Source organism: Acartia tonsa, chromosome 12 (assembly GCF_053477335.1).
Source record: "Acartia tonsa isolate MP-2025a chromosome 12, ASM5347733v1, whole genome shotgun sequence".
NCBI lineage: Eukaryota > Metazoa > Arthropoda > Copepoda > Calanoida > Acartiidae > Acartia > Acartia tonsa.
Window position 1 is genome coordinate 28,793,406 of NC_137271.1, and position 13,849 is coordinate 28,807,254.

The 13,849-nt window shown below is 34.2% G+C and overlaps 1 protein-coding gene across 1 annotated transcript in view; it reads right to left on the bottom strand.

The window, feature by feature from the left end:
• LOC145334498 (tubulin alpha-1 chain-like) overlaps window positions 1-13,849 on the bottom strand; it is a 35,232-nt gene that overhangs the window by 680 nt on the left and 20,703 nt on the right. The window contains exons 6-16 of the mRNA XM_080179964.1: window positions 13,460-13,539; window positions 12,756-12,841; window positions 7,347-7,413; window positions 6,963-7,061; window positions 6,465-6,561; window positions 5,626-5,674; window positions 5,175-5,262; window positions 4,483-4,532; window positions 3,151-3,228; window positions 2,569-2,622; window positions 2,000-2,109 (exon numbers count right to left, since the gene is read on the bottom strand). Coding sequence (XP_080036090.1) covers window positions 2,000-2,109; window positions 2,569-2,622; window positions 3,151-3,228; window positions 4,483-4,532; window positions 5,175-5,262; window positions 5,626-5,674; window positions 6,465-6,561; window positions 6,963-7,061; window positions 7,347-7,413; window positions 12,756-12,841; window positions 13,460-13,539 — 858 coding nt within the window. The remainder of the gene's footprint in view (window positions 1-1,999; window positions 2,110-2,568; window positions 2,623-3,150; window positions 3,229-4,482; window positions 4,533-5,174; window positions 5,263-5,625; window positions 5,675-6,464; window positions 6,562-6,962; window positions 7,062-7,346; window positions 7,414-12,755; window positions 12,842-13,459; window positions 13,540-13,849) is intronic.

The window sequence follows — 13,849 nt, forward strand, 5'->3', positions numbered from 1 at the left end:
TTTAAATGCTTGACATTAATTTCCTCATACGGGCGAGGATGCTGTCCATGACACTCAAACGCCAGGTTCAACAATCCAGGATAACTAAAAGAACCAAATGTCTCCTTTCTGTGCTCTGAAGACTGAGCTTAGAAATTATGATTGGAACGAGAACTTTAGTCAAGTTTCTACTGAAGAAGCCTGGAATAAATTTAAAAATGTTTTATCAAACCTAAAAGAAAAGTATGTTCCTACAAAACAGCTTAAAAATACGAGAAACCCTCAATGGTTTGACAAAGAAACTGCTGCTTTTTATAAAAGGAAACAGCGGCTATGGAAAAAATACAAAGCTTCTAAGAACTTGAATGACTATGCCAGATATGAAGAAGCAGAAAAGAAACTGAAAAATAAAATTAGGAATTCAAAAAAAAACTTTGAAAGAAGACTGGCTGGAGAATCCACCAAAAATCCTAAGAAGTTTTATTCCTACATGAAAACTAAAACTTCGAACAAAGAAACTGTTGGCCCACTTAAGGATGATTCTGGAAAGGAAATTACTGAAGATATTGACATGGCTAAAACATTAAACAGTTTCTTTGGGTCTGTTTTCACCGAAGAAAATTCTGAAAATATACCAAATCCAGAACCTGTTCAAGTTGGAGTTCAAATGGCAGATGTTACTTTTACACCAGAAAAGGTCAAAGTGAAAATAAAAAATTTAAAACCCTTTTCTGCTCCTGGACCGGATGGCATAACTGCAAAAACATTAATTACATTTGTTGATGAACTTTCACTTCCACTTAGCTTGCTATTTCAAAAATCTTACAACACTGGAGAAACACCCTCTGATTGGAAGAATGCCAATGTTACTCCTATTTTTAAAAAAGGGAAAAAATGCAAAGCATCTAATTATCGTCCAGTTTCCCTAACTTCTATTGTATGCAAGCTGATGGAATCAATTATTAAAGATGACATGACAGAATATTTGGAAAGCAACAAAATAATAAAAAATTCTCAACATGGCTTCAGAAAGAAAAGATCCTGCTTGACAAATCTACTTGAATATCTCGAGAATCTAACAAAAGCTGTTGACTCTGGGCAAAATATAGATATGGTGTACCTTGACTTTTCTAAAGCGTTTGATAAGGTACCAATAAAACGACTTTTGTTGAAGATTAAAGCTGCAGGAATAAATGAAAAAACTGTTAACTGGATAAAAAATTGGCTGAATAAACGTATGCAAAGAGTTGTACTAAATGGTGAAATGTCAGAATGGATCCTGGTGATCTCTGGAGTTCCACAGGGCTCGGTACTTGGCCCTCTCCTATTCATTATTTTTATTAATGATCTTGATCAGTCATTAGATGAAACCAATTCCATTTTGTACAAGTTTGCAGATGATACAAAGTGTGGAAAAATAATTGTGAATGAAGAATCAACTGCTCAACTTCAAAAAGATCTAAACAATTTACTAATTTGGGCTGATACATGGCAAATGCAGTTTAATCCTGACAAGTGTAAAGTTCTTCATTTTGGTAGAAGTAACAATAAAACACATTATACCATGAATGGCTATGCACCCTCTGGTACTGTCCTTGAAAATGTCAACGAAGAAAAAGATGTTGGTGTTTGGATTTCTAACTCTCTGAAACCATCAGTTCAGTGTCAAAAAGCTGCCAACAAAGCCAGTTCAGTTTTAGGACAGATGTCTAGAGCAGTTTCATATAGAGACAGAGTTACCTGGATCAAGCTTTACAAGCAATATGTGCGTCCTCACCTTGAATACTGTGTTCAAGCATGGTCACCCTGGCTTGAACAAGACAAAAAAATACTAGAAAAAGTACAAGAAAAAGCCGTTAAAATGGTCTCTGGACTTCAAGGTAACTCTTATGAAGCTAGACTACGAGCGGATGCGCTGAGTTAAAAAGATTAAAAATATTTAATAAAGAAATGTCGAACATACAAACATAGAATACTTGTAGAATAGCATCGCTAGTGAAACTATAAAAATCAAACATACCAGTGAACAAAAGCTCTCTTAGCATACATAAGATCAAACTTATGATCCAGTCTGGCCCAAGCGTCGGCAATGGCAGTTGTATTGGATAGCATACATACAGCTCGTTGAACCTACAATATTCAACAACATTTTATTTTTTAATTAGGTATCCATTATTAAATTTTTTATGTAGTGTATTTGTCAATTGTCTATTTATAGTGGAGGTAGGGAAAATATGACTTTAAATTTGGTATCATATCCTAAGTTTTACAGATTACTTTAAAACTTATTTTATCTAAAATGGTTGGTTCAAACCAATACTTTAAATCTAAAGTGGGGATAATTTTGTGTATCATAATTAGGGATGTACATAAATTTATCGTCAATTGTCTTAGCCTCTGACATGTGATTTATAAGGAATAAGTTATAACCAACAAGCGAAATAAATCTTTAATAATATTTGGGGGGCAGACAAAAATCGCCAATTCTACTATTTGTTGCTCACCAACGACAGCTGAAAATCACGTATAGGTTTCGTGCTTTTTTTCCGAATTAATTTCGTTATTGGTATAAGCTGATCACTTATTTACCTTAGCAAGATCGCCTCCAGGAACCACAGTTGGGGGCTGGTAATTAATTCCAACCTAAAAAAAAATTGACAATGGAGGCCTAGGCTCATTTACTAAGGCGAAGCTTTTTTGTAATGTTGCTAAGTTTAGCATTCCTTCACATTTCTGAAAAGGTCTTAATAGATTAAGCTAAGTGACGTAATAAAGGTATTTTTTCGGAATTGATTGCAATCTACATAAGGGGTAATTTTGTGTATCAACATTGGAGAAGTATATTAATTTATCAACCATTGTCTTATCCTTATAGATCACTGATCGCTACTCCTACTCTAAAATAATTGATTAAATACATCGGCAGTAAACTAATAATATAAACAAGGATGACAACATCCATAAAAGCGAAGTTCTGAAACGGAAAGACAAACGTACATTAACACTTGTATAGTGTCAGAACTGAATAATCAGAATATAAATGTATAGGAGTCGAAGCAAAATTGTAAGTAAATTTGTTGAAAAACTGCTTGATACAGGATAATGTTTATGGACATACTTACATATTTAGGACTTCATTAAAGAGTTGATTTGTTTAAATTTGTGGTTTACCTTAAAACCAGTAGGACACCAGTCAACAAATTGAATGCTTCTTTTTGTTTTTATGTTGGCAATTGCAGCGTTTACATCCTAAACAGAAAAGTTTTTCTAGCATGGCTTCCAAACCGATCAATATCCGCTGGACTAGTTCTGGGCCATACTGAAAAATAATGTATCGTATCATATTAAAGACAACAATGATAAAATAAATAAAACATCAAACCAATACCAATACCAGTATAGTTTGCTCGGGATTTCGGCCCCTCCCGAATTAACTAGAATTAATCCCTTAATTTGTCAATTTACTATCCACGGAAAGCTGTCTAAAATACGATGCAATAAATAACTATTATTAGTAGTAGCGAAGCTACTCTATAATTCGAAATGTCCGTCTGTCCGTCTGAGACAGAAAGGGTGAAACGTGATTTTCTCGGCTCCTATAATCGATAGAGAGCTGAAATTTGTCAGGGATTTATTATGTTAACAGTCTTCATATTTTCATTATAGTTTCATTAAGATTCGTCAGTTGGTTGGGGTGCTAGATTGATTCCTACATTTTTAAGTTTTCATGATTTTCTCAACTCCTATTCAACTCCTAAAATTTGAGGGGATTAAATACTTTCATATTCTGCATACTTTATTAAGTTTTATCGTGATTTGCTTATTGGTTGGGGAGCTAGTTCGATTCCTAGATTTTTAGGTTTTCATGATTTTCTTTACTACTTTTTGAGATAGACGGCTGATATTTGTAGGGATTAATTAAGTTCACAATTTACATATCCCCACAAAGTTTCATTAAGATTTGCTAATTTGCTGAGGTGCTAGATCGATTCCTAGATTTTCACGTTATAAATCTTACAAGGTTTCGTGATTTTTTTGTTTAATATTTTTTTATGAAACTGCAATATAGTTAATTTTTTCCGGATATCCATCCATAGTTTTTGAGCTTCGCTACTTATGGATGTTGTCATCCTTGTTTTTGTTTATTAACAGAAGGATAACTATGTAAGAAGGAAGGAATTTTAATTTCAAGTTTGCTCCCTAAAATAGCACAAAACATTAAGTTACTGAAATTGCTAAACATTCAAGAACACATAAAGCTGTATAAGCAACATTTTTCTCTTTTTGTTCATAGACAGTTGTCCACGGATATGAAAATAAACACGAAAAACTGTTTTCAATGAATATTAAGATTATTTTATGATAAACCGCATGCTTTTTTGCCTCTATTTGAATTTTTTATTTAATATTTCTTATTTTACAGGCTGAAGACAAAATTAAACAAGTATCCTATCTCTCTTACATTCAGAAAAGAGCAATGCTACATAAAAAGACGACATTTACCTTTGGCACAACATCTCCTCTATAGAGCATACAGCAAGCCATGTATTTTCCTGAAATTAAATGTGTAATTTTGATTTTTTTAAATTAAAATGTTGTTCTACTATAAAATGCTAAAAGACTATACGGGCATAAAGCCAATACTAAATTAAATTATAGTACGAAACAATACATAATTTTTTGATATAGCCAATCCAATCCAATTGATATTTAATTGGATTCGGGTCCATTCTGGACTAATTATTTATCGCATCTTATTATAGACAGCTTTTCGCGGATATTAAAATGAAAAATTTTAAGATTAAAACTTATGTTAAACCTAAAAATTTTATCTAAATATTCGTAAAAAAAATTTTGTAATAAGATGCAATACATGATTTTTCATTACGGCTCAAAACAGGTACTAGCCCAATATTAATTCGATCCGGAGCCATTCTGTAATAGTTATTTCTCGCATCGTATTATAAACGGCTTTCCGCGGATATATTATGTACAATTATGAGATTAAAACCAGTTTTTTTAGCCCCGAGGTGCCGAAGGCAACGGCTAAAAAACTGGTTTTAATCTTATGATTGTACATTTTTATATTCGTAGAAAGCTGGATATAATTCGATGCTAGACATAGTTTTTTTCGTATGGATGATAACCGGTTCCTATATCCATCGGATTCGAATGAATACGCGAAAATAATTTACCTAATCTTGGATCGCATTTAACCATTTGATTGCTAGGCTCGAAGCAAGAGTTGGTAATCTCAGCCACAGTTAACTGTTCATGATAGGCCTAAAAATAACATTTTTTAGACACAAATACAAAATACAGGTATACTTAACCTATTTCGGGGGGTGGGAGACATAATTGTTCCCCCTTACTTCGAATTTTTTAATAACCTTTTAATTGTGTAAAAATTATAGTTGATTTTTTTTTAAATTAACAAATATGCACCTTTCATGAGAAAAAAATTATCCATCACTCCTAGCGAAAACAGGAGCCAATCAAAAATAGGTAACTCGAGTATATTTATTCTTAAAAATGCACCAAAAATGAAAAATTATTTTCTTTGGGGTTAAAGCTGATAAACTTAAATATGAAATAAAAGTAAGGAAAGCCTTGCATGATTTTGTATGAAAAAATGGTTCAGCATACCTTTTCAGCGCTAATAACAGGAGCATACGTAACCAACGGAAAATGAATTCTAAAAAAAATATATCAGTTTAATTTAAGGGTTAGGGTTCGAGTCTGGGCTTCACCGAGGCGAGGCATACCAAAGATAATAAAAATAATTGTTATCAATGGCGTCCAAGCTTTTTCATTTGGGGGGGGGGGGGTAAAAATAAAAAAATGGGGGGGGGGGGGTAATATTTATATCATGTAGTCAAGGACGTCCAAGCTTTTTAATTTTTTGGGTGGGAGGCGGGGTAAAAATTCAAACTTTTGAGGTTTGGCTACAGCACCCCCAAATACACCCCCATTGGACGTCCATGATTGTTATACAAATGGTGAGATTGGAATGCATAAGTAGGCCAAAATTATTTCTTAGCACAGTTATAACTTTTAAATAAATATTTTGCAGTCAAAGAGTTGTTTGTACATTATGTACCCAATAAACAGAAACAAGGTTGTCCAAGACCATAGCTTTTAAACCTTACGTTAAAAGGTTTTTTAAAACGTTAGCACCCACGTATAAGACTTTGTTAGTAGAGAGAGAAGGGACAATGGACTGTTTATTACACTAGTCCCCAAAGTTTTAACGTTTTCTTGTTCGTTGCCTTTACAACATTGAGGACTTTATTGAATTTTGATTGGTTGGTTTATTAAGTTGAGTGTTCAAACGTTTGAACCACTAATCTTACTCTACAGAAGAGGTAATTTTGTGCATCATCATTGGGGATCAACATTAATTTATCGGTCATTGTCTTATCCCTTTAGATCCCTGCTTTGTTAGGATAAAATATAGCCTAAAACCAGCAGAAAAACTTCCCTACCTTGGGTAGGGAACTAGATTGGTCTGGAATTCTGTGAGATCAACATTCAAAGCTCCGTCAAATCTTAGAGAGGCAGTTATGGATGAAACTATCTGGCCTAAATGAGAAAAATCGCGCATTTTTACAATGAAGATTTCTACATTCAGGGCTTGTTTGAATGACTTCAGTATGTCATCAATTTTCAAACTGTTTTAAGACATGATACAATTATTCCTGTTATGATAAGGCAAACTAATAGCAACTCTATACATTGATTTTTTAAATTTTGACACTAAATTTTTTATGCTTATAAAGCAGCTTATAGTGTCTTATAAAAATGACGTCATATAATACAGATGACCAAAGATAAGCCAGTATACATTGTAATTGACCAATAGTAAAATGCATACTGGCCTATCATTGGTCATATGTATTGTATGACGTCATTTCTTTACAGCTGCTATAAGCTTGATTTTAAGACATTAAAACATAAATTATTAAATCTATAAATTAAATCACCTATTAATCTATTAAGATTCGTATAAGTAGGTCTATCAATATCCAAATTGCGTCTACAAATATCATAGATAGCCTCGTTGTCTACCATGAAAGCACAATCTAAAAAGATAGAAAATTATATAGATAGCTAGATATCAAATATATTAATAGACGAGTGAAAATAGATTTTTAGGTAGATAATTACCATCTAAGATATAGGGATAATGATGGATGTAATAATAGGTATTTGAAAATGAGAACTTAATTATATGTCTCTACAATTAGATATCTAGATAGATAATGGATAGCTAGATACCTGAATGTTCTAGAGTAGTATGGGTAGTGAGAACTGAATTATATGGCTCCACAACTAGATATCTAGATAGATAATAGATAGCTAGATACCTGAATGTTCTAGAGTAGTATGGGTAGTGAGAACTGAATTATATGGCTCCACAACTGCAGTGGCAACCTAGAAAATTAAAATTGCAGTCAAATAAATGATCTGGCTTTTTTTCTAATAGCTGCACTTTTTTACATTTGTTAGCTAAGAAAGTTTTAATGTTCTATTAAACATAAGAAATCTATAAATGCTTTGGAATCAGGGATCTAAAGGGATAAGACAATGGCGGATAAATTTATGTACATCCCCAATAATGATACTCAAAATTACCCCTCTTGTAGATTACAATGAGTAGTTGAAACGTTTCGACACTCAACATAATAAATTTCTCTCCCTCCCTGCTTTGGAATAGTAGTAAAAATTATATGAGGTTAACTTTCAAATTTTCGAACCTAACTTGTCCAATCTAAGTTGACATAGTATTGATTGATAAGCCTCCAGCAGGAATTGTCATCACAGTTCTTTTTCTGTTCAGTTCAAGTTATGCCCGTGTCGAGGTTGAGAAAATTCGCCGCCTGGATAGGCTGAGTCCATAGGGATAAAACAGTTAGGTTGGTACGATTTTGAGGGCAGTTGAACAAGTGGTTAGTAGTGTGGGTGTGTATTTTACAGTTGGGGCATTTGTCGTCTGTTGATTCGTTGATTCTGTGAAGGTAAGACTTCAAAAGTCTGGAGTATCCAGATCTTAGTTGAGAGAGTTGTGTTCTTGTGGCTCTGGGAAGTCTTTTCTCTTCTATATTGATTTCTGGGGGATTTCTCTGTAAGACTTTGTTTGGTGGATATTTTGATAGAATTGTTTTGACTTCTTTGGTATGTATTTCTTTGGTTTTACGTTTTAGATTGTCTTTGGTAACAGGTAGATGACTAATTATGTTAGGCCTGTAAGTTTGAATAGAAGGTTTGATTTTTCTTGGTGGAAGGGGTTTTGAAGTGTGTTTATGGTTAGGATGGTTTGAAACAAAGTTTGACAGGAGAAACTGTTTTGAAATCATTTCACAATGATCTTTAATTGGCAAAATTTTAGATTCTCTATGAAGATGGGGTTCTGAAGACATCTTTAGATTGCCTGTAATTATTCTGAGAGCTTGATTTTGTACAGATTGAAGTTTATCCCAGCTGGTATCAGATATGACAGGCGTCCATATTGGTGCAGCATATTCTAGAACACTTCTACAAATAGATTTGTAGGTGGTACTGAGTGTTTCTTGATCTTGGCCCCAGGTGGAGCCAGCTAGGGATTTCATCATGTTAACCCTTGACTTAGCTGTGTCAGTTACATTTTTCACATGTTTAGCATAGCAATACATTGTATCAAATGTAACTCCCAAGAGTTTTGGTGTTTGTTCATGGGGAACTTCAACATTATTCATGTATATAGATGGTTTGATGTTGAATTCTTTGGTATCTGTTGTGAAAAGGGTCACTGTAGTTTTCGTTGGTGACACCTTAAGCTCTCTCTCCTCCAGGAAATTCAGGACTGCTGGAATGTATTTGTTGATGGTTTCAGCTAATCTTGGTATCGGGTTTCCAGTGGCATAAATGCTTATGTCGTCAGCATATTGAACTACCTGAATGTTCTCTGGGGGGTGTGGTAGGTTTCGAAGGTAGAAATTGAACAAGATAGGGGAGGTGACTGCCCCTTGTGGAACCCCTGCCCTTACATTACGGAACTTAGAAGAAGTGTTTCTGAAGTTTACCTGGGACTTTCTGCCTTTAAGGTAGCCACAGAACCAACGTTTAAGTGTCGGAGGTAAGGTAGATCCATTGAGGTCCTTAAGTAGCTTGTCATGATTTACCATGTCAAATGCTTTACTTAAGTCGATCTGCAGGAGAACTGTTCTATCAGGTTTCGCTGATAATTTCTTGTTAAAACCATTGGTAACTTGCTCATTAAAGTCGTTGAGAGCTGTTACTGTACTATGGTCTTTCCGGAAGCCATGTTGGAAGACAGGGATGTTAAGGTTTTCAGTTAATGATGGGAGAAGAAGTCTTTCCAGGATCTTAATGGCAGGACAAAGAAGGGAAACAGGTCTGAATGAGTCGGATTCATCTGAGGGTTTATTTGGTTTAAGGAGTGGAATGATGACTGATTTCTTCCAAATGTCAGGTATATCGCTGGTGGTCATGGATAGATTGAAGATTTTTGTTAGGTCCAAGGTGTTTTAAGTGTAGGTTGGTGATGTTGTCAGGTCCAGCGGCCTTTGAGGCTTTAGAGGCTTTTATGGCTTTCCAGGTTTGTTCAGGGGTGAAAGAGATGTTTTCATCAAGTTCATTCTTTTTGATAGATTTAGAGATAACTCTAGAATTTTTGGAGCTCTGATGTCGGACTACAGAAGTATACTGTTTGTTGAAACCATCTGCAATATCCAAGGAGGATGTAAGGTATTTTCCCTTGAATTTGATGGCTTGGTTGTTGTTAGAGTTACTCTTCTTACCATTCAAGTTCTTTATTAACTTGTATAATTTAGTTGAACACTTGATATCTGTTACCTTTTCTCTCCATTTAGATTTCCTGTGTTGATTTATCTCTTTAAGGATGTCTCTGTTGAGAATGGCTATTTCAGGAGAGTTAGGGTTGTTAATTCTGATAGCATCTCTGGTCTTGATCTTGTTGGCAGTGGCTGTTGGGATTTCAGGTATGATTTCTTTTATGCGGCCTCCAGGAACACATTTTTTAGAAGCTTTATTGATTATTTTCCTGAATTCTTTTTCAGCATTGTGTACATTAGTTGGTTCATTTAACTTCGAGAAATCTGATTCAGTGATGGTATTGAACTTATTCCAGTTGGCTTTGTTAAAGTTAACAAATTTTCTGAAGTCGTTTTTGATAGGCTGGATGGTGGTGCTTATCTTAATTATAATAGGTAGGTGGTCAGAACCAAGGCTTGTTTCTGTTCTCCATTCGACACTGTTTATAAGTGATGTTGAAGCAATTGATATGTCTGGGGATGTTGCAGAGCCGTTGGATGGGACTCTGGTTGGAGTGTTTTCATTTAGAACCCCAAAAGGAGAGTTTCCAATCTCATCTGCTAATTCAGAACCCCTGTTATCTTGAATGTTAGAATGCCAGAGCAGGTCGTGGGCATTGAAGTCTCCAAGGATAAGAGAGTCACCAGGGAGCAGAAGAGGTTGGATATCAGGTTTGAAACCATTTGAACAGCTGGTTGTAGGTGGAATATATATATTATTGATGTTCGTGTCACCTATTTTAACACCAAGACTCTCTGTGTGACCATCTGATGGAATATCAGGTAGTCTGGAGAAGAGTATTGATTTGTGGATGTAAGTAGCAAGGCCACCCCCATTGTTTGTAGATCTGTCCTTGCGGACAAGGGTGAAGTTAGGTATGTTGGGAGATGTTGATTTTTCACCTAACTTTGTTTCTTGTAAACATGCTACCTTTATCTGATGTTCTTTGATAAAGTCTGTGAGTTCAGCTGTTTTTGTTCTGATCCCATTACAGTTCCACTGTAGAATGTTAAGGTCGTAGTATGTGTTGTTGTTGTCTTGTCTGTGTTGAGCAGGATTAATTGAGGGAGGTGAGGTAGGGCTTGGGGGGGAAGGGGGTGATGGTGGGTCGGGGAGGGGATCAAAGCTGCAGCTGGAGCAAATGTAGGATTTGACATAGTATTAACCATGTTGGTTTTAACTATTATATTTTCATTTCAGGAACAGTAGGGAAGCTTTTTATATTGCCTATCAAAAAAGAAGTCCTACTTTCCTACTAGTAATCAATTTAAATGTATACTGGTCTGTTATTGGTAATTTAGTCTGTGAATTAGATTAACATCACAAATCAAAATTAAATTTATTCTGTTTGGTAGATTAAAATTATTGGAGAAAAAGTTTGGACACTGCAAATTAAAACCAACAAAACAAGGTTTAATATAAGTACCCAGAGATTTTAAGTTATTGAATTATGTATTTAAGCACTTTGGGTACTAATATAATTTACAGTAATAATTCACAGCTGGCTAAAATAACAATAACCCCCCACTTCCCTCCAACAACGAACACCTTTACCCCATCCCCTCCCGGATGAACGAACTGACCAATAAATGAGGTCCTTATGAGCAAGCTGAAATGACTACGAATTTTCCCCTGTCAATATATTAACAAACATCCTCTATCCATTTAATGATATCATTTGGTAAATCTGAAATATTGTTACAAAAAATTAGGGGGAAAAAATCTAGGAAAATTATTATAACTTTACCCCTGAAAATAACTTAATTTAGTGAAATTAGATGAAAGTACAACTACAATAAAGAAACAGATGAGGGCTAATTCTGGGTCGTATTTTGTACAGTTTCTATGTATATGGTTTTTTTTCGAGTTTTATTTATATTTTGTAAAATGGGTCAGTTTACTGAATTGTCGAAACAAAATTATTTTACACTTGAAAAACAGCATAATTTAGAGATTTATAGATCTATACTTAATAAACTTATGTAAATTCTTGGTCAACTTGGTCTCTATAATTAAGAAATTTCTTTGTACTTGCATCATTTTAAACGAATAAATGCTAATAAGACTCTATTTTTTGAAAGCAAAAGAAAAATTTTCCTACAGAACAAATAAGGTTCTACCAGCGCGGCGGAATAATCCAACAATTAAAATCTGGGATTTAAGGTGAAAATATTTTTTCTCGCATGTCACTTCCCCTTCCTTGCAATTTTACAAGATAAATAAGATAATATTTGTCTTTCTGATATTTATGAAACAAGGAATACAAAACAGAAATGGTAAAGGATAATATGATAGATATATATATAATAGAAAGAGATAAAGAGAAAGATAAAAAAAATAGAGTGAGAGAGAGATTAGAGTAAAACACTAGAGGGAGAAAGTGTTAAAAGCTGTATCTCCCCATCGCACTGGCCTTGTGCCGAGTCTCAATTGGGTAATTGAAAATCAACCAATGGTGTGATGTGTATTAACACAGCCAAGTAGCAGAAAACAATTTGGTAGCAGACGATTAAGGTCATTTAAAAAAGGAAGGGAGGTAGTTATCTGTATATACATATATATACAATAGATCTGTTAGATAGAGAGAGACAGACAGACAGACAGACAGACAGAGAAGGACAGAGAGAGAGAGAGACAGACAGACAGACAGACAGAGAGAGAGAGAGAGAGTGAGAAGAAATGAATAAAAAGGAAAGAAAATTTTCAAAAGCAAGGGATATAAGAAAATAATCCAATATAAAATGATAAATGTAAAAAAGTACATCAGAAAAGAATATAGAAGGTTGGAATAAAATCACGAAACCTTCAGACAAAGCAAACTGTTTCATAAACGCCATTTGGTAAGTGATATCATCACAATAAAATCTCATTTCTCCCATAGCTTTACGGACTGACAGACAAAGTAAATTATAGATTAACTTTTGTACTCAAAAAAATAAAACCTGGGGTGCCGGGTAAATTGAGAATTCTAGTTTGGATTTCTTTCCATAATCAACTGATAACCTTTCCATTAGTAAGGAGGTAAAACCTAGAATACATACTGCATAGATAAATAGAAAAAGAAAAATTGAAAATCACGCAACCTTATAACGTAAACTTTTTTCTAGGGATTTTTCTCAAAGTTGCTTGCAAGCACAGAAACCCACTTTCCCTTTGATACAAATAAATATAAAACAAAGGGTGGGGATTGGGGGGGGGGGGGTAATTTTTTTTCCTGTGCCCGTTCCCTGCAGGGTTACCCAACACCCTAAATAACCTAGCTTAAGGTAACAAACTTTCCCGCCACCCTTATTGAAATTTATTACAAAATATGGAAAGGTTTAAATGTGCTCGACTAAACACTTTAAGGGAAATACCTCTTCTCCGAAATGTCTAAAGAAATAATTGATAAATTGGTAATAGTTTTTTTATTGCATCGTATTATAACCAGTCTTTCACGGATATAAAAATTTACATTTATAAGATTAAAGCCAGTTTTGATATCCCCGAGATGCCGAAGGCACAAACGGGTTATATTCTTATGACTGTAAACTTGTAGTAAACTGGAAATAATACGATGCTATAAATAATTTTTCAGTATGGCTGAGAACCGGTTCTAATCCAGCAGATATTAAACGGTTTGAAAGCCATACTGGATCACATTTACCTGATCCTGTACCTCCACCAAAAGAATGGAAAATAAGAAATCCTTGGAGGCCTGTGCAGCTATCTGACAGCTTTCTTATCCTAGATAGATAGATAGATAGATAGATAGATAGATAGATAGATAGATAGATAGATAGATAGATAGATAGATAGATAGATAGATAGATAGATAGATAGATAGATAGATAGATAGATAGATAGATAGATAGATAGATAGATAGATAGATAGATAGATAGATAGATAGATAGATAGATAGATAGATAGATAGATAGATAGATAGATAGATAGATAGATAGATAGATAGATAGATAGATAGATAGATAGATAGATAGATAGATAGATAGATAGATAGATAGATAGATAGATAGATAGATAGATAGATAGATAGAT